Source organism: Ostrinia furnacalis, unplaced genomic scaffold (genome assembly GCF_004193835.3).
Source record: "Ostrinia furnacalis isolate ACB-3 unplaced genomic scaffold, ASM419383v2 OfSCF0895, whole genome shotgun sequence".
In the NCBI taxonomy this organism is placed as follows: Eukaryota; Metazoa; Arthropoda; class Insecta; order Lepidoptera; family Crambidae; genus Ostrinia; species Ostrinia furnacalis.
In genome coordinates this window covers 102,051-127,632 of record NW_021131134.1, presented here as the reverse complement: position 1 = coordinate 127,632, position 25,582 = coordinate 102,051, and the positions used below count along the sequence as shown (strand labels likewise).

The following is a 25,582-nucleotide window of genomic DNA, read 5'->3' as shown; positions in this document are numbered from 1 at the left end:
CAACACAAGAAAAACCAGGTCGTTAAGGTATGTTTTATTTGCATTTTATTATTAGTATTTGAGCTATTCTACAAAACGAATGTAAATTTATTAGTCTACGTCTATTAGTTTTGACGTAATTGTTGAACAAAGATACCCCTTCCCAGCCGGTTCCATAGCGCGTCGGAATAGGTTGTGTGATTCTTTCAGGCAGTGCATTTTCGCATGTTAGCAGCGCTATGGAACCGGCTGGGAAGGGGTATCTTTGTTCAACAATTACGTCGAAACTAATAGACGTAGACTAATAAATTTACATTCGTTTTGTAGAATAGCTCAAATACTAATAATACAATGCAAATAAAACATACTTTAACGACCTGGTTTTTCTTGTGTTGGAAAATAACTGAAAAAGAATTGAAAAAAATCATGTCTTTTTCTAATTCAATCCATTCTTACTTCCATAAAATGTATGAAACTTTTGTCCGTTTTCTACTTCTACTAATAGATAATTTTATTGACTATCGCATGATATCAAATATTCGCTTATTAATGTTAAGTTATCCACGTTTTCACTTGTTTTTGAAGGAAGAGGTGAAAACTAAAAATTAAAAACTTAAATCCTCGTAATTTTGCAACAAATGGGTCAAGCCCCAAATTTGAAGTATTTTCATCGATAAAATTGTCCTTAGATTACGCCATTAAAGTTTGATCACTACAAGCCCGGACACACTGTATAGTCGTCCGTCACACGCTGCCTTTTCCGGTACGTGGCCTCCACTCCAGAAGCTTGCTGCACCATTGACCGTCAGTTCTGCGTACTACTTGCCCTGCCCATTGCCACTTTAGCTGGCTAATCTGTGGGCTGTCAGTTTCAACTTTCTCTTGTGAAAAGGACAATTACATAGTCCAAAAGGCCATTGGATTCTCATGCTCAACCCGTCTGGCCCGTGAGGAGTTTAGGCCAAATCCTTCATTTGCTTCCAAGGGCCTAGACCCTAGACAAAGGTACTGACATGACAAGTTATTCCGAAATCACTCCGTTTCGTTATTTTACACGTTATTTCAGATGACTCACTCTTGTTCATGTTTTAAAGCTTCATTTCATTAATTTAAATATTTTTACTTACTCTTTATGACGTCTTTGGCAAAAATAGACAAATGATTGGCTAAACTCTCCATACTTGATACGAAAGGCTCGCCGAAGGTTATCAAAAGATGCTCTACTTCAAACCTGCAAAAAAGCGAAATACCACTCACTGATTAATCACGAAATCTCAGAAAATGTAGTCCCCACTAGCCACTAGGAATCGAACCAAGAACCTTTGGATCTGATACAGGTGGTTTACTACGAGACGGTTTTACACAGAGGCGGTAGTTTGTTCACTAAAGAGAAGGTATGGAAAACTCAAGGATAGTACCAAGATTTAATGTATTTAAGGTTACGTCTTTGCCCAAAGTCTCACGCAGTAGTTGAAGTTACAGTAAAAAAAACTCTTAACCCACTTGTTACGGAATTCACTTTTTCTATCACTTAGCTTAAATCAGTCATGATAAATTTACAGTAGAATCTCGATTATCCGGACTTCGATTATCCGGATATCCGATTATCCGGACTCATTCTTCATGGTTTCTAATTACCGATTCAGGATCTGGACCCATAAAAACCGAAGGCGCCGCCACCGTAACATGATACGGACGTCTTTTTGGTTCATTGTTAAAAGAAATGGATGACCAATGGTCTAAAATTTAGATTTTTAGACTCTAAAATGATGTATTGAAAACCCTTTCTATTGTTAAAAGTTGATTATTGATTCATTTTACTTTGAAATTGATTATCCGGATTTTCGATTATCCGGACCACCCCTGGTTTTAATTGATCCGGATAATCGGGATTCTACTGTAGGTATCTCAAAACAATCGCTCCAAAACTTTATAGTTATTTACGTCAGTGTACTTATAAGACTTGGACAGTACTGCGACACACCTCATCTTTCAAATGTTGCACATAAAAATTGTTTACACTACCCACATTAGTAAAAATATTTATGTAAAAACTAGCGTTCTTTTAAAAGAACGCTAGTAACAAGTGGGATCGGCAATGCTCTTGGTCAATATCACTTTTGACTGATTTTTGCCTAAGGTAGGACTGCATTTGCGCGAAGTATATTCTCTCGTAAGCAACTGTGATCCGACCTTTACAACAAAGACTTGACTCACAATCTCACTGCCTCGTTCTGCGCCTCCCACTTCAAGGCGGTCAGGTCCTCGTCATCCATCCTGTTCACCACCTCGAATAGGTTGATCAGGAACATCGAGAAGAAACCCATCTTCAGGCCTTTCATGTCCGCTATCAACTGCTTCAGGTATGGACTGAGCCGTCCTGAAAAAATTTAGGTAAAACTAAAGAACGAAAACGTCCGAATTCACAAAAATACAATGCGGTCTCACTGTGCGCGTGGACGCACAGGGTGACACATGAACCAATCCAATCACAGAGCTCTATTCCACGCTGTGCGTTCGATTTGCTGCTTCACTTAATCAAGCATCGTTTGTAAATACGGGCGTTATCAACCCAGAAACAGATCGTAACCGTATCAACTCAAGGCGGTCAGTATTCTTTGTATGAAACTCCATACTCGTACCGTAACGTAAACGCCTCGCCTCGCGGTTGGTAGCGCGGCGAAAGGCGATACGGTGTTGATCCCTTTCCGGGTTGATACTTTTAGTGTGCTATGACCTTAAAATTCAATGACACATCTCAAACACTCGTACGATGTCGCCGCGCACAGTTAGGCCCAGAACAGACGGTGAAACGCAACTGCAACGAAACTGCGACTATCTGAAGATTCTGATGAATGAAACTGAAACTGAAAGTTTCAAACTGGTCGCGTCATGTGTGGTCTCTCAACGGACGCAGAAACTTAGATGCTACTCAAAAGTAACTAGCAGTTGCAGTTTTTTTGCAGTTGCGTTTCACCGTCTGTTCTGGGCCTTAGTCCTACTAATATTATAAATGCGAAACTTTGGATGTCTGGATGTATGTTTGTTACTCTTTCACGCAAAAACTACTGAACGAATTTTGATGAAACTTTACAATATTATTCTTTATAACCCAGAATAACATATACAGGCTTTAATTTATGACGATCTGTGACAAAGTAAATTTCACGCGGGTGAAGCCGCGGGCAAAAGCTAGTAATTAATAAAATACTGACCAATATTAGGCCCATCGAAAAAAACTGGTATGTTCTCCTTCATAGGTCCTCTTCCAGGTTCGAATGTCCTTCTTGTCAGAGCTTCTGTAGTTGTCGGGATATACGCAGTTCGGGCTGGAACGCCCAGAATTAGATTTTGTAATCCTGGAGGCACTGTGTCTTCGTGTGGTGCTTGTATTTCCACCATAGGTTTATCAACCACAGGCACATTATCATCATCCTCAGCAGGGTCTGGGCCTTGTCTGGCGTGTTCATTTTTTTGAGTTTCTGTTATGACTGGGTTTGAATTTTTATCTGGCATCTGAAGAGTTGGTGGATCTGTGTTTGGTTGTGGGGTTTCCTCAGGCCTTTGCCTTATTTGGTCGGGCTGTGGTCCAGGCTTAGGCCATTGCTTATTGGGGTACGTATTTTGAGGGTTGTAGTAAGGGCTGTATGGGCCTTGATTTGGTTGTTGGCTTTTTGGACCGTATTGACCCATATTTCGTGGGTCGAAAAGGGGTTGAGAATACCTGCCTGGGTTGTATGGTCTTTGTCGATAAGGCCCTTGTGGGTTATAAGGACCAGGTCTCCGGTTTCCACCATATTGGTTAAAAGGAGCTTGTCTTAATGGGCCCGGATTGTACTGATTGTAATTGTTTGGTCTTTGTTGATAAGGCCCTGAATTTGGCTGGTTATAAAAACCTTGATGCAGTCCTGCATTTTGAAGGTTCCTATAAGGACCCGGTCTTTTTGGGCCGAAATATTGTGGATTGAAAGGACCCTGGTTTGAAGGTTGATTATATTCAGGTGGGCTAGGATTTTGCGGAAAAGGTCTGTAGTTTCCGACATTTGGTGATGAAGGTACTATATTATTTGGCGTTGTTGTAACTGCATCAGGTATCTCAATCCGATAGATACCATCCTTGACTATGTTTGGAAATATTTTGCTTTGATCTGGACTTACTATTATTTTCGTATCGGGCGCTAGTTGTTTGAGGTCTTCAGCAATATTGTTAGTTTTTACTATATCAATTAATATTGGTTTGTTCTCGTCATTCTGACGTCCAATATTATTGCCCTTCACATCTTGTATGACGTAATCGAAATCCCCTATATCAAAGTCTTTGTTTATTCGTATGTTATCAGCTATGGAGCCACGAAAGTTCGAATCGTTGTTGAATTTCTTTACTATCAGTTGATTTTGGTTGGACAAAACTGAAAACTGGCCATTGCTATCTTTCTGAATCACTGGAAGTATGAAACTTTCGTCTTTATCAATGAATGCTTTCGTTGGTACTGTGTATTTAGTCGTAAGTTTAGTTGTAGCTGGTGTTTTAATAGGACTAGTATTAGTGACATTATTAGAACCTTTTGTTGCATTTGTAAATAATGGATTAATGTAGACTTTAAAATTGCCTTTATATTTATTTGTTCTTTTTGCCTTTTTAAGACTTGATGCAGCCTTCTTTAGAGGAGTATTGGCTCTCAAATCTTTATGGATTCCCAAAGTTATCTTTGCACTTTTATGGGTGATATCTCTGTAATCATTAGTCCACCATATTTCTTTATAGTTATAGTTTTGGATTGGTTCAGATATATCCTCGTAGCCCCAGCTATCTATGTTTATTTCTGGCAAAGCACGTCTTTGGTTTCGTAGTTTTTTCCTAGTGTCTCTTAGTTGTTGAGCGAAAGGAATTCTGGAATCTGTTTTTGAAGTTGTAAAAATGGGGATTTTTACTTTTATGTTGTTTTGAGCAACTGAAAATTAAGTATTAATTTGACTCATAAATTCATCGTTAAATATCATTATTTCAGCCACAGGACGTCCACTGCTGAACATAGGCCTCCCCCAATGATTTCCACATCGCCCGGTTGGTAGGTACCGGCTGTGAGCCAAATTTTATGATGTGAAACTTGAATCGTAGGATTATTTGATTTACCTGTAGTTGTTATCAAAATAGAGTTGAAAATAAGTCCGGTCCACAACACAAGCAACATTGTTTTATACAATAATTTAACAGCAGTTTTATCGGATTCATAAACTGGTTTGTGACGTCTATTTAAAATGATTGCTATAACTAAATCTTATTCATTTTTAGGCGTACAAACGAAACAAACATTTGTATTGGTGAACACTGTTATGACTCGAGAAGTAATCGTATCGTAGGCAATTTACAGATTTAATTAATTGTAAGATCCATAGGATGCCCTCCGGGGACAAGGCAAAATGGCGCGTATTTGGGAGTCCAAAAGGGGATGGCTATAGTCAGAAGATGATGATGATGATGATGATGAAATTTAAAAGGCAATCAGGGACTTCTTTACAAATGTTGGATTTTAATGTCTTGTAGCCTATACTTAGTCTTAAATTGATTTAATTGTATTTCTGAAAAGTTAATTCAATCATTAATCAACATACACCAATCGAAAAATCCCATATTTTTTAGGGCAGTAAAGTAAGGTAGGATATTCGTACGCATAAAGTTTATTTATTGATAACAAATTACAAAGTAGGTCAATGCTATTAAATATTTTACATTAGTCCAAAGCAAATCACAATTTTAACTTCTCCTTCAAAGTATCCTCTTCATCGCTGTAGCTAGATATCTCATTAACTGGTTTGAATTTCTGAAATCTTATCTTCTTAACTTTAACTTCATCAATATCATTATTTGCTCTTCTTCTTACTTCATTAAGTTTACTGAAATTTTGAAATCCCAGACTCTGATATATTTTGGATTTCAACACAACTTCATCGCTGCTGTAGCTTACATCAATGTCTTTCTTAAATCTTTGCCTAAAATTGTTTAATCTTCTTTGTGGTATAAGAAATGGCTTGTCATGTCTCATTGCGTCTGAAATTTTAAACTTTAGAACATCTTCTTCATCGCTGTAGCTGGATAACGCTGCAATTTTATTTTTAGCTGTTACACTTTTGAATTTAACTGTAGTGAAATCTATGGTTGTAATAGCTGAAGATTTGTTAGTTTTATTTACTTGAGAATCTGCTATTTTGGTAGGTTTCAGTGATATCTTATTAAGACGACTTTTTTCTATGCCTAACTCATTTGTTAGTTTATTTAGTTTCTCATTAAGTTTCTTGAGTATATTTGTTTTTGCTGCAACTGCGTTGTTTTCTATAGTTGAGTGGGATATATTAATATCGGAATGTATTCTTTTCGTTGCTGCTTTAGATGTTTTAGTTATTTTCATTATCTTTGCAGTTTTATGACTTTTTTGGGTAAATTGACTTGATTTTTTTGTTCTACTAATTTTATTTGAAGGTGATTTCGATGCTGAAACCCTAAGGGTAGATTGTCTTCCTTTATTGAAGTCTTTAAATTTAGTTTTAGCCTGTTTCATTTTATAAACAATAGCACTAAAATCGGAATCATATGATTCAGAATCACTAAGATATTCGCCATCAAAATCAGTGTCTGATATATTTAAGAGTAGTTTGTTTTTCAATTTTTCCGCTTTCATTTTGGAATATCTTTCATAACCGTGCAACTTTGGGAACATGTTCCCAAAATATCTTTTCTTGAACTCTCTAAACTTTTCCTTTTTCCGATGCTTCTTGTGCGCTTTCTTCTTCAGTTGCAGGTACTTGTCGTATATTTTTGGATGTTTTTCTTTGAAGCCCAGTCTTACGTGAGGCTTTTGCTGAGTTGTGTGATATGTAGGTTGTGAACGCGGTACTGTAAAGATAAAAATAAATTTTGATTAATAAGCAAACCCAAAATTGATATGAGAAGAGGTTGCATGAAATTTACGATTTGAATAATAATTGTTCGAATGGCTATCGAATCTATAATCGAGAATAAGATATAATAAAAAGATTCATCAATCTTTTTATTAATTAAATTCACAGTGACCATGAAACATTGGCTAATTGTTAATTAATATACCTGCTGTTGGTTCCTTTCGTGTTACTTTTCTAATTTTAACAGCTGCATTTTTAATTTTCGTATTAATCTCTCTGAGTTTCTTTTCTGCATCATAGGTTTCTCTCTTAATATTTGTGACACTTCTAGGTGTGTTGCTTAAACGAGTGTCCGTCTGTCTCGTTTTACCACTTGTCTCTCTTCCCACTACAGCAAACCTAGTTTTATTGCTATAGTTTCTTCTAGCATCCGTTATATTCAAAACCCCGAAAATATTTTTATCACCAAGTAAGGTGTAGCCGACCTTTTCTAAAAAATCATTAAGAGATTCCACGAGAAGTTCCCTTTTGACTGTACCAGCTAATCTTTTGTAAGGTGCGAATAGAGAGTCAGAAATGTTCCTGAGGATTTCGTAAGAGTTCCAAGTGTTTTTAGGGAATAAATTCAGAGCGTCTAGAGATTGGACTAGAGCTACTCCCTCATCTTCATTGTAAAGACTGTCTATGTAGTCCATTAGCGAATTTAGTTGGTCCGCAAAGTATTCCCTTCTGAAGTGTATGCTGTGTTGCAAGATTTGGGCTTGACCTGGAATTAAAACGAGATTATTGTAAGTTCTTGCTTTGCTAATCTTTCATCATCATCGGGTCATTTGGTTTCCACTGCAGGAGCGTGACCTTATCTTATTTATCAGAGGCAAATGGAGGATTTGGTCTACACTATGCCACATGGTTTGGGAAGGCCTGATAGTCTCGAATCACTGTTTTGCTGTAATTCCTAACCCCAGTGGAGGAGCTCTTGGTCTGCATGATGCATCTCATCTGATGGAAAGCAATGATCAGGCCGAAGCTAAAAGCTTGCTTCACGCGGAATCCTCAACCACAGAATTACTGGCTATCTTGCATCAAATTGCAATGATTGTGCATCTTGACATTTGACAGAAGTTTTGGAATCAGATGAGTGATTGTAGAACAGAATTATGTTATCAATTGAAGGCGTCAACTTACTTTTGATGTAATCGGCAGGCAACTGTCCCATTTGTTTAACGAAATGTTCAAAAGCACCAAGGAACGGCTCTCCGAAGCCAAGAATGTGCTTGTCATCATCATGTCTGAAAGCGAAAGGTCACTGACTGACTCACTCATCACGAAATCTCAGAAACTACAAGTGCTAGGAATCTCAAATTTTGCATGGGGGTTCATTTTACGTTCATTTGTTCATTTTTGACATTTGTTACAGGTAAAGTAAGAAGAGCTCTCTTTAGTCAAATAAACCTTGTGACACTTTGAAAGTAAAGATTTGAATTGAAGGGCATAAAATACATAGTTATAATAAGTTCGTTATATCCACGAAGACACGCCCCACCAATGTTTGGTCTCGGTCGCGCGGGGTGCGGGGAGTTTGATCCGAGCAATCCGAGCGTCATTATTGTAGTGTGCGTGTGCACTCATGGATGATTAGCGTGTACCGGTAACACTCAAAATTAGCGGAAGAATGGTGGGGCGCGTCTTCGTGGATGAAACGATCTATACATAATTATACTTACAGCCTATGAAACTCCCTTTCCAAAGACATGCTGAGCAGCCTCACATCGTTGAAGGACTTCTCGGAGACGATGTGGGAGCCCAGGCTGACGAAGACCGAGAAGTAGCCCATACGGTACAGGTCCATGGCTTTCTGGAAGGGTAGCAACAGGCTGGGGGGTTCTTCTTCCACGGATGGTGGGACTGCTGTCGTGGTGGTTGTGGCTGTAGCTGAAGAAACAAGGTTAGTTTACTCTTTCATCATCATCATTTCAGCCATAGGACGTCCACTGCTAAACAAGGGCCTCCCCCAATGACTTCCATGATGACCGGTTGGCAGCGGCCTGCGTCCAGCGCCTTCCTGCTACCTTTACTCTTTGGTACATAGGTAATTGAGCGTTTTTAGGATCCCGTGAACATCCCGTTTGAAGTGTCCGCAAGATACCGATCCACTTGAATTTTCGAAAATTCGAACACACACTAGTCCAGTTTTACGGGATTCTGCATTATTATCCCGCAAAACTGAATTGCCGTGGGAAAGGGCCCTAAGATCATCAGTTACACACTCAAACCAATGAATCTGAGAAGCAGGCAGATAAATCATTAAGGTACAAGTCCAAGATGGACTCCAGAACATCTTCTCAGCACCAGCACATAATTATGTTGCCCCGAAGTGGTAGGTAGTAGGGCGAGCTATATTTGGGACGTGTATAAGTGCCCTGGAAAGGGCCTATGTACTAAATAAACTGTTTTATTAAACTGCAAGCCACTACGGTTTCTTTGAACCTCTATGAAATTGATTCTGGTAGCTTGCAGTTTGCGGTCTGCAGTGCATTTTAGACTTATATCTTTAGCTGCGTCCACACCGAGCGCATGAGCTACGAGCCATCTTGCTCACTCCAGAGCATCGAGCGTCTTGAGTGAGCAGAATGACAAGCTTGGCTCACGAGCCCATGCACCCGGTGTGGACACAGCTATTCAAGTTGACTGATTTTTCCGTATGTTTTCAATAGGTATATTTACCCCGAGTAGTAGTCGTACCCCAGTAGTTAGGATGCAGCCACGGCGGGGGCTTGTCTGGGTAGTTGTCTGGGGGGCCTGGGGGGCCAGGGGGGTCACCCTGTCTATGGATGGCATTTTCCGTTGTTAAGGCCCAAATGTTTGCTGTGGGAGTTTGGTGGGTAGCATCTGAAAGCATGTATATTTTATTGAGAATTAGTGTGATATAATAATGGGCGTATTCCCATGACAATTCAGTTTTATGGGATCCCGCAAAACTTAACACACATTAGTGTGCTTGAAATACGCCTGCGTCATTCTAAAGAACTTGCCCGCCAATTCCCTTGTCTTAGAAGCTGAATAGCTACACAATATTTTAGATACATAAATAATTAATCAGCTAGCAATGAAAGTAGTGGAAAGTAAGGTTACGGAGAATCTACACAAGTTAATGACGATCATGAGACATTTTTCCACGGTAAGCAAAATAGTAATAGAGTTAAATCTAAGAGTTTAACTCACGATTTAAGTCGTAGTATCTTTTAAGATCACCGAGGTGCCCAATTTCGAGTTTGCCAACTTCATTTCCGCTGACATTCATCTGTAGGCTTTCAACTACTTTATTATAAAACAGATTTACACTGTGATTACGTCTGAAAGCGTTTTTATTTAAGTCAACTCTTTGTAAATTATCCTGAACACGATAAGGTTTCGTAGTTTCAGTTGTATTTTTATCTTTAGTGATCTCAACAAGCATTCTTTGTATTTGCTTATTTCTAGCCTTTATTTGAGCTAGTTTTCTATCCATCAATCGATTTTTTATGTTCTCCTTAAAATCGCCTTTGTGAATGGATTTAAAGTCGAAGCCTTTTAGGCCGTTTCTTATCAAATTGAGCTTGTTTCTGACAGCTTTATCCATAGTAGTGTTGTGTACCATCGCTTCGTCAGTATGTGTGTCTATTACACTTGGTGCTTCTGTAGTATGTTCTCCTGTAGTATGTTCTTCTGTAGTATGTTCATCTGTAGTATGTGCTTCTGTAGTATGTTCTTCAAGGTATATTTTAGGACTCTTTATGCCTCTATAGAAGTCTCTTATGGTCACCCACCACATGTCTCTGTACTCGTACTGGTCATGACGGAACAGGTCTTCGCCGCTGATGCTGAGGTCATAGTGTGTCAGTTTGGGTGCTACGTGGGGGACAGTTAAATTGAGGAGAGTCCAGGAGTCCCCGACCCTTTTATTCTTTGGTGTGGTCCCAACGAAGTTGTTGGTGTTCTCAATTTGGTAAGCTACAGGAAAAAATTGTGAAAATAAATGAGCCTGTTCAAGTTATTCCAAGTGTGAGAAATTGGTAAAATTTCATCATCATCATTTCAGCCACAGGACGTCCACAGCTGAACATAGGCCTCCCCCAAGGACTTCCACATCGCACGGTTGGTAGCGGCCTGTATCCAGCGCCTTCCTGCTACCTTTATCAGTAGGTAAAATTTCAACTCTGACTTATTCAATATCCGTTAATTGGTTTTTCTTCTGAAAATGGTATATTGATCAACTGTGGATATTAAGACACAGAACTTCTCTAGTCACTCAAGGTCTAAATAAAAATCGCCATTCAAATTTTGGCCTAACAAGATTCTGTAGTTTATTCGTTGACAGCCCAATGACGTCCACTGCTGGACAAAGGCCTTCCCCAAGGATTTTAATAACGACCGGTCCTGTGCTGCCCGCGTCCAGGTAAAGATCGTTTCCACGAAGACGCGCCCCCCCACCATTCTTCCGCGAATGTTTGAGTGTTATCGGTACACGCTAATCACCCATGAGTACACACGCACACTACAATAATGACGCTCGAATTGCTCAGATCAAACTCCCGGCATCCCGCGCGACCGAGACCAAAAATTGGTGGGGCGCGTCTTCGTGGATGAAACGATTTATACTACCCGCGTCCTTCACCAGATCATCGGTTCACCTAGAGCCCTATTTCTATAACTGTAATCCTATTTTCTAATAACACCAGTAGAAATTAAACAAAATACAACTATGTATCAGATACGTACACGTTACCAAAGTTGCTTCATGAACCAAATAATAAATAAACAGAATAAGAAATAACATTTTTAAGAATTCCTAGTAAAACATTTTTATTGCAATAAATCCAAGTGCATTTTTATGACTTAGAAATAAGTTTTGATAAACGTGTAGTATGTATTGTAGGAAAGTAAATATTAAAGTTGTTGATATTTTCTAACCACTGTAACCACGAATTTAAACTTATAATAACTATAGCTTCGAATTTTTCATTGGGTAATAAAAAAAATGCCTCATTTTTATAATAAATCATGGATTATCTAAAGATCCAAAGAATGATAATGTAATAAAAACAATTTGTGACATAAAAGCAGTCCTTTACTGTAATAAAAATACAAAACTCGATCCAAATAAAATTACATTTCAATCAGTAGTTATTGTCTAAACATTTTTAACTTATCTTTTAAAACGTTCTCTTCATCGCTATAGCTAGATATTTCGTTTACTGGTTTGAATCTTTCTAATATTTTAAGTTTAACATCATTACCATTCATTCTACGTTCTATATCGTGTTTCCTGTAGTTTTGAAAACCCAATGACTTATAAATGTTAGATTTCAATACCACCTCTTCACTACTGTAACTGGATAATTTATTAATTCTATTGTAAATTTTATTATTGGCGACATTATTTGCTCTTCTATTCTGTTTAAAATATTCTTTATTATGTCTCAAAGCATCGGATAGGCGAATTTTTAGGGTATCTTCATCGTCACTATAACTTGATAAAACAGCTATATTATTTTTAATTGTTTCACTTTTAAGTCTGACATTATTTTTATCTGTTGTTGCACATTTATTGCTAGTATCTAGACGTTTTTTTGAATGGAATACTTCTTTATTATAAGGTGATGGTAAGTGATTATGGGAATCTGTTACAGCTCTATTGTTATTTCGGAGTATATTTACACTTTTGTCAGATTTGTTATTTCTTATCTTTATTTTTTCGGTTGAACTTTTAATTGTGAAATTAGAAACATCAAGTTTTAGAGAACCCAACTGGGATTTTTTAGTCTTTTTTATTTTTTGTTTGCTTTTGTATGAAATGGTTGAATTATTTTCTACATAAAGTTTTTTCGATGTTGTAAGAGCATTATGGATAGTTTTCTTAACTTTATTTACTTTAGAATTTGTCAATTTTGTATCATCATCAATGTTAAAATCAGTGTGATATTCAGAGTTACTAGCATATTCTTCATCAAAATCAGTTTCCGTTATGTTTAGTTTTAGCTTATCTCTTAATTTTTCCGCTTTAATTTTAGAATATTTCTTGTAACCTGTCAAATTTGCGTATTTTTTGTGTTTCCCGAAATATTTTAGTTTGAATTCTCTAAGTTTTTCTTTCCTTTTCTTCTTGTGTTTTCTGTGTAGTTTTAGTAGCACGTACTTTTTGTATATTTTCGGACCTTCAGTTAATCTGATTCTTCTGTGTCTTATCAGCTGAGTTGTAAGTTGTTTAGGAGTCTTTTGAGATCGCTTTACTGGAAAACAAGAACAAAATGGTATTATTAGTACAAGGAACTAGCACAATAACATAACTACAGTCACTGAACTATTGAACAGTGTGCTTACCATGAGTTTACGTTAGGTGTGCTCGCTAGCGACTGCGTATAAAAATGACATTAATTGTATGACATATTGTGCAGCGCCCCTAGCGGCTACTTTCAAGAAACAAAATCTTCATAGAGATTTTTGACGTACTCGCTAGCGAGCACACCTAACGTAAACTCATGGTAGGTACACTGAGTTATTCACCCGTATTCACAAACATTACTACGAGGTCTTACAGTGCGCGTGGACTCACAGGGTGACTTACGTACCAATCACAGAGCTCTATTCAACGCTATGCGTTCGATTTGCTGCTTCACTTAAGCAAGCATCGTTTGTGAATACGGGCGATTGAACTGTTTGTATTTACCTGTCGTTGGTTTTTTGTTTATTTCTCTGTGATATGAAGAATTTCTAATCTTTTTAATCATTCTCTCCTTAGTTACATTTCGATATTTACTATCTTTATCACATCGGTTTGTACAAGGAAGTCCAGTAGACTTATTTGCTGTTTCATTTCTAACCTTAGTTTTACTATCTTCACTAACTTCTGCAAACTTCGTATCAAAGTTCAGTAGCTTATTCAAAATGCTGTTATTTCCCATGAATACCCTTCTGGCAGGTAAAGTAACATAAAATTGTCCAACATACTCGTTGATGGTATCTACCAACACCTTCCTCTCATTAGTACCAGCCAGTCTTCTGTAAGGCGCGAATAAAGCAACAGAAATATTCCTAATGACGTCAAAGGAGTGTTCTGAGCCGTTAGGGTAGTTGTTCAAGACTTCCAGGGACCTAAAAAGGTTAATACCCTCATCTTCTCTGAATAAGTAGTCAATGTAGTCGATCAATGCGTTCAGATCGTCGGTGAAGTGGTCTCTTCTCACATGGATGCCGTAGTTCAGGTTTCTGCAGTGAGCTGGAAAGATTCGTCCAATTTTAGAATGTCTGGTCCCCAACGCGTTTGGACTTTGGACAGCATGGGGAATGTAGGCTAAATCCTCCATTTGCTTCACTTAAATTGAAGAGGGTCGTGTTTCTGCAGTGGAAATTAAGTGACCTGATGATGAAGATGTTTTTAAAAGATTATTAGCAATTTGTATCGCACAAATTACTGATAATCCCGTTAGCCCCTCGTATTAAGCTAAATAGGCTTGTGTTACGAGTGGGCTCACCACAATAGTCGAGCGGCGGTGGGATTCGAGCCCGCGTTCCTCGGATCTCGAGTCGGCCAGTCCGACCCTTTCACCGTTTGGCTATCGTGGCTATTAAGATTGCTTCTGGATAATGCTGCTTTAGGTAAATTTTGGTTTTTCTCGTAGACAAAATGCAAGAAGATATAAAAATATTCCTTGTTATTTTATAAAGGACTACCTGGAGGTGAACTGTTCAGAATTTCAGAAGTAGAAAGCTACTATAATATCACATAGAATTTTTGTCTTAAAGAAGCCCAAGTTATCAGTAAGACAACCCAGGACCGAGCCGCCTGGAGACGCATGACGCGGAGGGCCGACCCCAAATAAAATGGGAATGGGCCAAGCAAAGTAGTAGAATTTTTGTCTTTACTGTTTCATTTCATTACCTACCTTTGATATCGTCCACAGGCCACTCTCCCAATTGTTTGGCAAAACTTTCAAAAGCCCCTAGAAACGGTTCTCCAAAGCTCCGGAGGTCGAACTTTTTTCTGAAAGAAACAGAAACAATAGAAGTTTTATTGTTATGGCTGCTATTACCGTTGACTGCCGCGGATTGAGTAGACAGACAATTTGCACACTTACGGGGCTATTCCCACCTCTCGTTCCCACCACTGCAACTCCTGGATCCGCCAGGATCTACAGCTTGACCGCCATAAAAACCCAACCAATGAAGGTCAAGGTTGTCCCGGGGGAAAGTTAAACTGTCATTGGACCCGCAACGAAATTAATCAGAAGAACATAGGAGGAGTTCGAAATTAAACTTCTTCATCTTATTCGTTACGCTCTTGGCAGAGCGGTCGTGGTCACGTTGAGGCGTTGTTCACATCGGTTGTAGAGACGGATACAACTCTCCGCACGATCTCCCTCCATCTCTCTCTATTGGCAGACTGTCTGGTGCAGTCACATAAGCCGTCTCCCACTGCTGCTTTCACTTGGTCGGTCCAGCGCATTGGTGACCTGCCACGCGATCGGGTTCCTTCGACTTTTCCCTGGACGACCAGCTGTCGTTCTATGGAGTTGTCAAATTAAACATGCACACTTACAAAATCTCCAACTCAGGCTCCACAGCCAAGCTTAGTTTCCGCACTTCACTGTCAGTCTTATTACTGATGATGAAGGCGCCGTGGCTGACGAATATGGAGAAGAAGCCCATCTTGAAGACGCCCATTTCGATCCTGAGTGGCTCTAGCAGGTCTCCAGGCCTTTGTGTCCAGGCACTGTCGTCGTACATTGGAGATGGGGTTTGGGTGGTGGTGCTTCTTGTCACCTCTGTGAAAGTAAAGGGCTATCTGTCTCAGTTTTAAGGTATATCCAAAAAGGAGATAGGTATAGAAAGAAATTCTACCTTAAAGAGGACCACAGGGTGGTTGGAATGAAGAAATGATGGTTATAGTGCGATAGCACTTATTTGTATGATGGAAGATTTAGAATGTCATTTACTCATTACCGAAGGACGGAATGATAGTAATATTGGTGTCATTATTTCTGATTGTGTCGTAATTAAGGTGCGAAAATTATGCAAAAGAGAGAGGCATTTGAAATGTGGTATTGGAGAAGTTCAAAGGCAGCAGATCAATAATTGATACACGTCGGGAGAATTGAAAATGGTCATCTGGTGCCCCGCCCAAGATGTTGGAATACTGATTTGAAGATGAGCTAACTCATGAGCTATGATTCTAATCCCAGACAGATTATGATATTAGTAGGGATTGTACACATTACCAAAGCGAGTGGTATCGCCGGAGGGGTGAGTCATCCACGGCAGCCAAGGGGCCAAAGTGGCGTCTTGAGGCGGGAGGCTTCCAAAATCGGGCTCCAAAGGCGGCTCCGATGTGTCAGGGTACTGATACTGACCCGGCTCATCTGGTGAAAGAAATATAATAAAATACACCTAAATGATTAAGATTTAAATTATTATGAGCTGTTTTCCACAGAGACATCCTATTATTAGGATCCCGTGTTGTATAGATTATATTGTCGTCCACGAAGATGCGCCCCACCATAATTCTTCCGCTAATGTTTGAGTGTTGTCGGTACACGCTAAATTATCCATGAGTGCACATGCACACTACTATAATGACGCTCGGATTGCTCGGATCAAACTCCCCGCACCCCGCGCGACCGAGACCAAACATGGTCGGGTGCGTCTTCGTGGATGAAACCCTATATTTTGAATTTGTACGCTCACCAGTTGTGAGTCGTACTTCTGCTCCAATTCCTTGTCTGTTGATTGCGGGTAGTGTAGCACTCGCAATCATGTCAGTAACAAGATCTCCATCTGGAATAAACGGTTCATACTTTGTAATCTGTTCATTTTGTTTCGTGCAAATGCCAATTTCGATGGATTTTAGCCATAAGAAGATTACCAAAATCGTTTAAAAAACTCATACCTACGAGTAGTTAAGAGAAAATAAAGAGAGACCGCCTCTGTGGTCTAGTGGTTCAGATGATAAGACCACCTGCTTCAGATGCAGAGGTCCCGGATTCGATCCCAAGTGGGGGCAGATTTTTCTGTTCGGTTTAGTTGATATAGATAGGGTTTGTTCTAAGTCCGCCTGAGCTACCACCATCTTAAACTAAGTCTGTCACCATAACAACAATGTCATTGTGTTCCGGCAGTTAGAGGTAAGATAGCCAGTTCCTCTGTAGTTGAAAATTCCGAGTGAAGCCCACTTCCACCTTCGGCCATAACGGCCAATTATCACTTACCGTGAGGTGAGATATAAGCCAAGAGTTTCCTCTTTGTGGATAAGAAAAAGGCAGGCAAACCATATCACGTATAGAAAGAAAAGAGGGTTTACACAATATCCCGTTAACTTAAAAGCATTTGATTTATTAATATTCCAAAACAGTTTCAAAGAACTTACCACTCAACCCGTAATATCTTTTGATGTCTTCAATTTCCTCAGCAGTTAGCATCGGCATATCATTCTCACTAACATTCATCTGATGGCTCTTCACTACTTTGTTATAAAATACATTTACATTATGGTCATGCCCTGTCTTGAATACATCTATTCTTTTCACTCTATCGTCAACATGCTTTGATTTTGCATTTGGTTCTTTATTAGATTCTACTTTGTGAGATGTTCCTTTCAAATCTTCAACATACTTCGGTTTTGCATTTAGTTCCCTCATAGCTTCTATTTTGTGAGTTGTCCCTCTTAAATTGTCATTAACAACAATAGGTATTCTAGCTTCAGTAGTTTTAAATCCAAATACATTCTGAACCATCATTTTATGTATCTGATTATGCCGCGCTTTTACATTTGCTATATCATACAGCAATGGATTTAGTCCTTGTCTCTTCATATTAGTATTATCGTTGGCGTGTGAATCTATTGGTACGTTATTTTGGTGTGTCCTCATTCCACCATAGTCGACCTCATAGCTGGAATTTCTCTCGGGGTCAGCAGGGTCTGCACCGTCTAGGTAATCATCAAAAATCACTGTGGTCGAAACAGTAGACGGAGTGAAGGTCTGCTCGAAGAATGGGTAGAATCTGTTTGGTGTAGTACGAGTGGAGAAGTACGACGTGTCTTTCAATCCTCGCATGGTTAGCCACCAGTTGTCTACGTAATCATACTGCTGGGTGAACTTTGGTGTGTTAATACGAATATTCCCTTTAAATCCGATTGGCCGTTTTGGCTGTTGCGTCGTCAGAACGCTGTTGGTGACGTTCACTTTTTCTAAAGCTAGGGATAAAATGAATGGTGTTGTAGCTAAAATTATTTTACTTATTTAACAGTTTTTTCATGGTAAGTTAAGAGAGAGAGTCAAGAAATTAGATATACCTACTGATGAACTTGCTTGTAAAAATATAAAAGGTAATGTGACGACTGGATCTATATTTATTTTGAAGATTGTGTGTGGGCTGTTGGCTTTGGATTGATAATTTTCCGCTGTCATGGAACTAAATATTTTTTACTCTCACTCCACATCATCATCAGCTACAGGACGTCCACTGCTGAACATAGGCCTCCCCCAATGCTTTCCATGTTGCCCGGTTGGTAGCGGCCTGCGTCCAGCGCCTTCCTGCTACCTTTATGAGGTCGCGGTTATAGGGTTTGTTATTATTAGTTATTGGAATACGTACGAACAGTAAATATTTCAGCTTGAACCGATCTCCAAATGAAAATAATCTGGAATAATAACATTATGACGAATTTCTACAGAAACATTTTGATGTCGATTACATTTTTACGAGTTGTAACATTTATAAGTTCTTGATAAAGATTTGAATAGAAACTTGTATAGTTTATACGAAATGAAAGTTCTTGTGTTTATAGCCTTGTTCCAAACATACGGTAATTGTTGGTTTCTAGAATAACTTAATATTTTCATTAATTAGTTTTTTTTATTTAAAAAAAAATTGTTATCACTAAGTAATTGGCAAAAGTACCTAAAGCTAAATTATTTCTGTATATGGAAGTAAGAGGCATATCAGGAATCTAGATTTCGAGGTCCTACAAATGAACTTTCCATACTATGGTGATAGGAGAAAACCATATAGGTACCTACTGCTTCCCTTGTCTCTAGTTCTTTAGGTCAACTTTCTCCCGGGACAAACTTGACCTTCACTGGTTGGGTTTTTATTGGAGGTCAAGCTGTAGATCCTGGCTACACAGGAGTCGCAGCGTTGGGAATAGTCCTCTAGTTCTCTAGGCACGCGATTCAAGTTTGGTAACTATCTCCATAACGTCTCATGAAGGGTTATTTTTGATAAGTAATAATGTGTTTTCAGCATATTGTAAAGAACCATCCAAACAGCGCAGCGTCAACCTAGCACTAGAAACCATTCTAGAATTCGACAACAACGAAAACTCTGCTGATGTCAACATAATCGATAAAGTGCGAAGCTTCCTGGACCGAGTCAAGATGGTCATTGACAAAAATAGTGTATACAGACGGAATCTTCCGAGAGGACGCTTGAAATTCACTGATTTCATCAAACATGTGATAGGCATTTTGAGTACTTACGATGATAGTGATTTGGAAGACGTCCTCACGATTGTAGACGATGAAATGAGGAAGTATCACTACAAAGGCTGCAAATTTCATGAATTGGTAGAGGATATCAACGTGAGAAGATTCATGGCTGATAATTTGGAGAAGATGAAGAATGCTCCAGCTAAAGTGGTTAAGGATGAATTGAAGAAGATGCTTAGGAAATTTGAGGATGAAAACATGGGCCTGATGCAGAAAACGGTGATGGATTACGTGAATACTCTGTACGGAGCCAAATCCGATGCTAAGTTTAAGGAAGTTCTTAACAATTTAGCATTGTATAAGAGTAAGTCGAAGAGGTCCAGTGTAAACTTAGTGAAGGTCGTCAGAGATGGAATTAGATCTATCATCTTCGACCACTACAGCTCATTGGAGCCTCAAAGACGTCGCGATCTGAAAATTAAGCTGGAAACGTTTTGGAACGACTTCGGTCATCCTGAGAGAAGTCACCACTACGTGTGGCAGTTTAGACCTTTCAACAACGATGAAACCAAAAAGAAAGAGAATCATGTAGAAGGAGAGGAGTCTGCTAGTTACGAATTAAAAACTACCCCTAAACGTCATAAGCATGCCAAAAATGTACCAAAACATAAGCCAGACAGAAAAGTGAAGAGAGAACGCGAACGTGATGATGAAACTACGAGAAGGCGTCTAACTTTTATCACTCTGTACCCTGAATCGATAACGTTCTTGGAGAAACGTCGGCACAAGAAGAAGTCGACTACAAAGAAGATAAACGTTCGTTCGAAGGAACATAGGAGCAAGTCTAGACATAGGAAGAAACATAAGCCAGTTAGGGAGATAGTGGCAGAGCACGAAGCAGTGATAAATGTAGAGAGAGAACAGTTCACTGACACGGATGATGAGCCGACCACTGTTAGGAGTCATAAGAAGTCAAGATTTGTCAAAACATCAAGGAGCAAAAAGAAAAGGTAAATTATTGTCAAAGAAAATAACTGTAGTCTACTTTAAATTTATATTTTATAGGAATTATTCGTCTGTGTGATTTCAGAACCACCTAAGTTATTGTTACAAAACAATACGCCTTAGTATTTTCAATTTTTTTTTACTTCCATCTTCGTATCCCAGAAACGTGTCAGTAGATTTATAACTTGGTTTGTTTCAGATATCGCTCAACCGAAAGAACGAATAGTTACAAGAAACAAATGAAATCTAAAAAGCCACGATTTAAACATCACACCGAAGAGTTTAGAAGACATAAACTTACTTCAAAACTGGAATCTGACGAAGGCCTCTCAATCAGCTTTGATGATGAAGATGCTAGCGATGTCGTCACAAAATCATTCAGAAAAAACAATGCCAATGATACTTTACAAGTTAACCACACTGCTGGTTCAAACAATACGACAGTCAATGCAGTACCTGTAGCAGACACAGTAATAAAACGTATAGACCACCTTGAAAAAGAAATAAAAGATGTAAAAGAACAGATGAAGGTTCGCAAAGAATCGGATGAAACGCCTCACTATGAACCTTTAGACTTCTGGGTAGGGACTACTAAGCCAGCCACCACTAAAAGCACAACCAAACCTACCACAACTAGACCTACAACGACTAAAACGACTAGAGTTACTACAACAACAACTAGACCTAAGACTACTACAGCAAGAACTACCCAATCTACAACTAAAGTAGTGGACAATACGTTTGCATACGACAGTGTAGTATTTAGAGCGAATCCGACAAATGGAACGAAAGATGAGAAGAAAATTCCCAAAAAAGAAGAAAAAACTACCGTTAAAGAGGTGACACACAAAAAGGTCACTGAAAAAAACGCTACGACAAAAAAGTCAACGGAAAAAAAGTCTACCGCAAAAGTCGTCGTAGAAAAAAAAGAAGGAGAAGTAAGTTTACCAGGAGGGATGCCTATGCCACATGCTGATAGCGATCCATTAAAATTAGATCAACCAGTAGAAGACGATTATTACAACGACATAGATGGGGCTAACATGAACCTAACTAGGTTTGAAGATATAGAAAAGTATTTGAACGAAACGAATCCAGTGCACGACCAAACTGGGTCTATGGTTCGTCAACAAATGCTGGACAAATTGAAAGGCCTATTTTCAGGGAGTCCAGTATTGACCAATGCTACAGATTACATACCAACTTTACCGCCGATTCCTTCATTGAATGAGGAGGGGACGGATCCATTAAAGTTCCTGGATGAAGTTGATTTAACAAATAAATAAATTCTTTGTTTGATTTGAATCATAATCCTTATTTAATTAAGTCCAAGATGGGCTGTAGACTGCAAACACAGGGCGGTACTGCAGCTAGAGGCTACGGTTGACCGCAGTGAAAAAGAAAAAGTCAAAGAAACCGTGGTGGCTTGCAGTTTGCGATTTGCAGTCCATCACGATGACGATGAAATCAAATGACGATGAATAAAAGAATTATAAAATTTCGTCAACCCTTATTCAAATGCGAGCTGGTATGCATTTTTTTTACAAAGTTGAAGTGGATTTTGGGTAATTGTGGGTCACTTATTTCATATTTTTGATCAAAATTAATAAAAAAATAGGGGAAGGGGTAGTTTTTTGGGTGGTAAATAATTTACCATTATCCATTCATGACTACCAATTATTAAATGTTGGTGGTAAAATAGTTACCATTGTTCGTCTTGGTTTGTTTTTGGTTCTTGACTAGTGACTTCCTCTTGGTTCTACCTATATTTTATTAAATATTTTGGGAATGAAAAAATTTTATTGTTTTTATAAAAAAATATATTTGTTAATATTAGTTATTATGCTTACAATTATTATTCTTACCTTGAGTCTAAAACTAACAATTCACTAATTACGTAACGTCAAAACGTTAATATAAAAAGAACTTAAAATTTCTCCAAATATTTATTTAGTTTTATTTGTGCACATACAAAAAACAACAGTTTTTTTAATATATCATCAAACTTTTGTCATGACGGGATCGGACAGTGGTAAACTATTTACCACTTCTTTAAAATGTCTAAATTATATGAATAAATCAATTGCAGACGCTGCCTATAAGTGAGATTATACAATAAATGTTATAGTTTAGGAATTTGAATCGAAAAAACACTTATCAGAATTTTCGTTGAACAAAGTTTCAAAAATACCAAAAACGCGCGCTAAAAACTTGAAATTTTTCACAACAAAACCGTTTGGTTGACTTTGACATTACCTGACAGTGACAAATGACGTTGAAAAGTTGTAAAATGGCATAGATAAGTAAAAAAATATATTTAAAAATATAAATAAGTGACCACGATATCTTTAAGTATTACCATATCGAATATTAGGATCCTTTTTAAAAGTAAACGAAGTGGTAATATATCTACCTTTATTTGAATAAGGGTTAAAATAATAAATCTTCTGCCTTGCCACGATAAAAACGCTATAAATCGAACATTAATTGAATCATGGTTATCGATAATCATATTCCATTTTAATCGATTACTCAATGAGGATCATTTCGATTTTTAGCTGTGAATGCAGATTTATAGGGCTAAGAAATCCTTAATACACAGTGCAAAAATTTTTGTTCTACGACAAAAATTGACGAAGTTATGGCCAAATTACTAAAAAAGTTCACTGACCGCCCGGCGCGGGGACGATGACGTCATTATATCCGATCCGAACGCTGCCCGCGTACTGCGTGGATAGAAAATATTTTTTTCTAGCCAAATTTACAGTTTTAGAGAAAAACTTGTAATGACATTTATTCATCAGAATAAAGTAAGCTATCGATAGGTAATTTTTAAAAATAGAAATTGTGAAAAATAACGCAAAAAATCCATACGCTCATACGATTCAATGGCACGTAGAGACGCGATTGGGGTCTCCGCGGTGGTATATTTGGCGATTTATTCAAATAAAGTGTTCATAAGTGTTGTTAGAGTCATATCTTCTTCCAAGTAAAATATAAAAATGTGTAAGTATTAATTTATTTACTTCTAACAATAAGGTATAGCTGAGGCAGATACACTCTGCCTAGGCTACAAGACATTGAATAAATGTTATTAAAAGTTTTTTTCTAAAACTGATAGTTTAGCCGGAAAAAAATATTTTCCATCCCAATAGTACGCCGGCTGCGCTCGATTCGGATATAGTGACGTCACGCGGCCTTGCGTACGTTGACTTTTAGCGGCAAAAACGGCCTATGTTTATTACTTAATATCTTCGTAAGTAATGGTCCGATTTGGATAATTCAAAAAGATATATCTTTCTTATGTCTTAAAGATTAACGTAGATATAGCCTGACCAGGAACATAAAAACCCTGGCATTAACACATAGTGAACCACTTTTCTTTCACGACTATAAAAATATTTTAGCAATTTAATTCACAAAATCAATTGCAAACATTTAAAATAAAGTTTGTTTACACTTTGACAACAATAGACTGACATGCAAGGTGACATGTCAATGAAGTTTTCAGTTACTGTTGCCATTAAAAGAAATTAGTACCATTAGTTTTCCGCAACATGGCGAGGGTTTTTATGTTCCTGGTCAGGCTATACTAGTTTTATTGAATTTTCTACAACAGTACTGATCCTCATTCGAATGCAAACGTCAAATAAAAAAGATTTTTTTTAGTCTGTGCACGTCTTGCTGTGTTTTTTGACACGCCTTGATTTTTGTAATCGCATTTTCGAATAATTTTGTGGTTTTTGATGTGATTTGTGACATCGAATAAGTTAATTAGTGTGTATAGTTAATTAGTGCATCGATTCAAATAAGTTTAAGTGGAGAATTACGTCGGATTTCGCCGCTAAAACAAGTAATAAATCCCTTACATTGTTTTTGATGTTCAACCTTGCCAAATTAAAAAGTCTCAGTTTTGGAAAGTTTTTAAACAAGTTAATGACATTTCAATTTGGCAGTGTAATCGTTTACCTTTCACTGAGCTATAATTTGTTTATTTATTCATGAAATTCAGTCGATGTACTGATCAATATTTGTCTGCAAACTTTGTTCAATACACAAACAAGATAATAAAAGTAAATTACTTAATTAAATTACGCTGCACTCTCGTATGAGTCATACATTCTTCACAATGCATATCTACTTACCTATTACTCATAAGACGCACAGCTAAGTTACTCCAGTTTTTACTTTAATACAATTATATTTACAAAAGAAAACAACAACATTATGCTTGAACAAATTAAAAAATAACATTGTAGAAATGTGCAAATTGGGGTTGTTAAAAACTGTTGTTTTAACTTTCACCAGCTTACAAAGGGTGTTGCAACTGATTAATAGATAAAACTGTTGCAGTTTTATTATACAGTGTGAGTCACGTTAAAGTGTACATATGAAGATATATGAAACTAGACCTATTTTTATCGATAAAAAAGAGGTCAAAAAATTTTTGAGATTTTTTTTTTATTTTTATAGAATTTTTTTTCTTCCAATTACTTAATGTAAAGAAAACGTAATAACTTTTAAACTAAGCGATATATCCTGATAAAAGAAAAACAGTAATAATGCTTAATAACAGGCGATACTAAAAAAATACATGAAATACCCAGAAAATGCCAATAAATAATAAAAAATTATACTTTTTGAAAAAAATCTGCTTAAAAATTCGTATTTTTTTAGTTATTTGTTAAATTTCTTCAAAAAATGCCCCTATAATAGGTGGTTTTTATTACTTTTTATTATTTTCTATCGTATTACTTTTGTAAAACCAAAAATCGCATGTCTCTATCCCTATTACAACGTTTGCAATGATCGTTTGAACTACGCCTCTCCGGGCGCGCCATTCAACGCTTCGTTAACAACGAAACTGAAAGTGACTCTAGATTTGTAGTTTTGATAAAGACAAGTTAGATTTCAAATAAAAACAAAAGATTTCGAAGTAAAATAAGCATTTTAGTTAAAATTAAAATTGTCTCTACCTGTAGCGGAGAAAAATGTGGTGGCAGGCCTTTGTTCAAACGATCATAGCAAATGTTGTGATAGGGATAGAGACATGCGATTTTTAGTTTTACAAAAGTAATACGATAGAAAATAATAAAAAGTAATAAAAACCGCTTATTATTGATTATTTGGAGAAATTTATCAAATAACAAAAAAAATACGAATTTTTAAGCAGATTTTTTTCAAAAAGTTTCATTTTTTATTATTTGTTGGCATTTTTTGTGTATTTCATGTATTGTTTT

The 25,582-nt window shown here is 37.5% G+C and overlaps 4 protein-coding genes across 6 annotated transcripts in view; 2 read left to right on the top strand and 2 right to left on the bottom strand.

Moving 5' to 3' along the window:
• Window positions 1-5,658: 5,658 nt before the first annotated feature.
• On the bottom strand, window positions 5,659-10,177 carry LOC114350441 (uncharacterized). The gene is made up of 6 exons (XM_028301255.1): window positions 10,099-10,177; window positions 9,601-9,765; window positions 8,601-8,808; window positions 8,062-8,165; window positions 7,082-7,642; window positions 5,659-6,871 (listed from the first exon to the last, which is right to left on the bottom strand). Exons 1-6 carry the CDS (start codon window positions 10,175-10,177, stop codon window positions 5,727-5,729), a joined length of 2,262 nt encoding a protein of 753 aa, XP_028157056.1. The 3' UTR covers window positions 5,659-5,726.
• A 300-nt stretch (window positions 10,178-10,477) lies between these two features.
• On the bottom strand, window positions 10,478-24,611 carry LOC114350450 (uncharacterized). Of its 2 annotated transcripts, XM_028301267.1 has the most exons (9): window positions 24,488-24,611; window positions 17,276-18,103; window positions 16,597-16,686; window positions 16,131-16,271; window positions 15,452-15,677; window positions 14,799-14,896; window positions 13,583-14,131; window positions 13,052-13,145; window positions 10,478-10,866 (listed from the first exon to the last, which is right to left on the bottom strand). In XM_028301267.1, exons 2-9 carry the CDS (start codon window positions 17,961-17,963, stop codon window positions 10,854-10,856), a joined length of 1,899 nt encoding a protein of 632 aa, XP_028157068.1. In that variant the 5' UTR covers window positions 17,964-18,103; window positions 24,488-24,611; the 3' UTR covers window positions 10,478-10,853. The 2 variants fall into 2 exon arrangements, with proteins under 2 accessions (XP_028157068.1, XP_028157067.1); XM_028301266.1 differs by lacking the exon at window positions 10,478-10,866 and having other exon boundaries at window positions 11,975-13,145.
• Window positions 19,016-21,628, top strand: LOC114350440 (uncharacterized). The gene is made up of 2 exons (XM_028301254.1): window positions 19,016-20,347; window positions 20,542-21,628. Exons 1-2 carry the CDS (start codon window positions 19,287-19,289, stop codon window positions 21,626-21,628), a joined length of 2,148 nt encoding a protein of 715 aa, XP_028157055.1. The 5' UTR covers window positions 19,016-19,286.
• alpha-Cat (catenin alpha) overlaps window positions 24,016-25,582 on the top strand; it is a 79,601-nt gene continuing 78,034 nt past the window's right edge. For both annotated transcript variants that reach the window (XM_028301269.1, XM_028301268.1), the window contains exon 1: window positions 24,016-24,195. In XM_028301269.1, the coding sequence (XP_028157070.1) occupies window position 24,195 (1 nt within the window). In that variant the 5' untranslated portion in view covers window positions 24,016-24,194. The remainder of the gene's footprint in view (window positions 24,196-25,582) is intronic.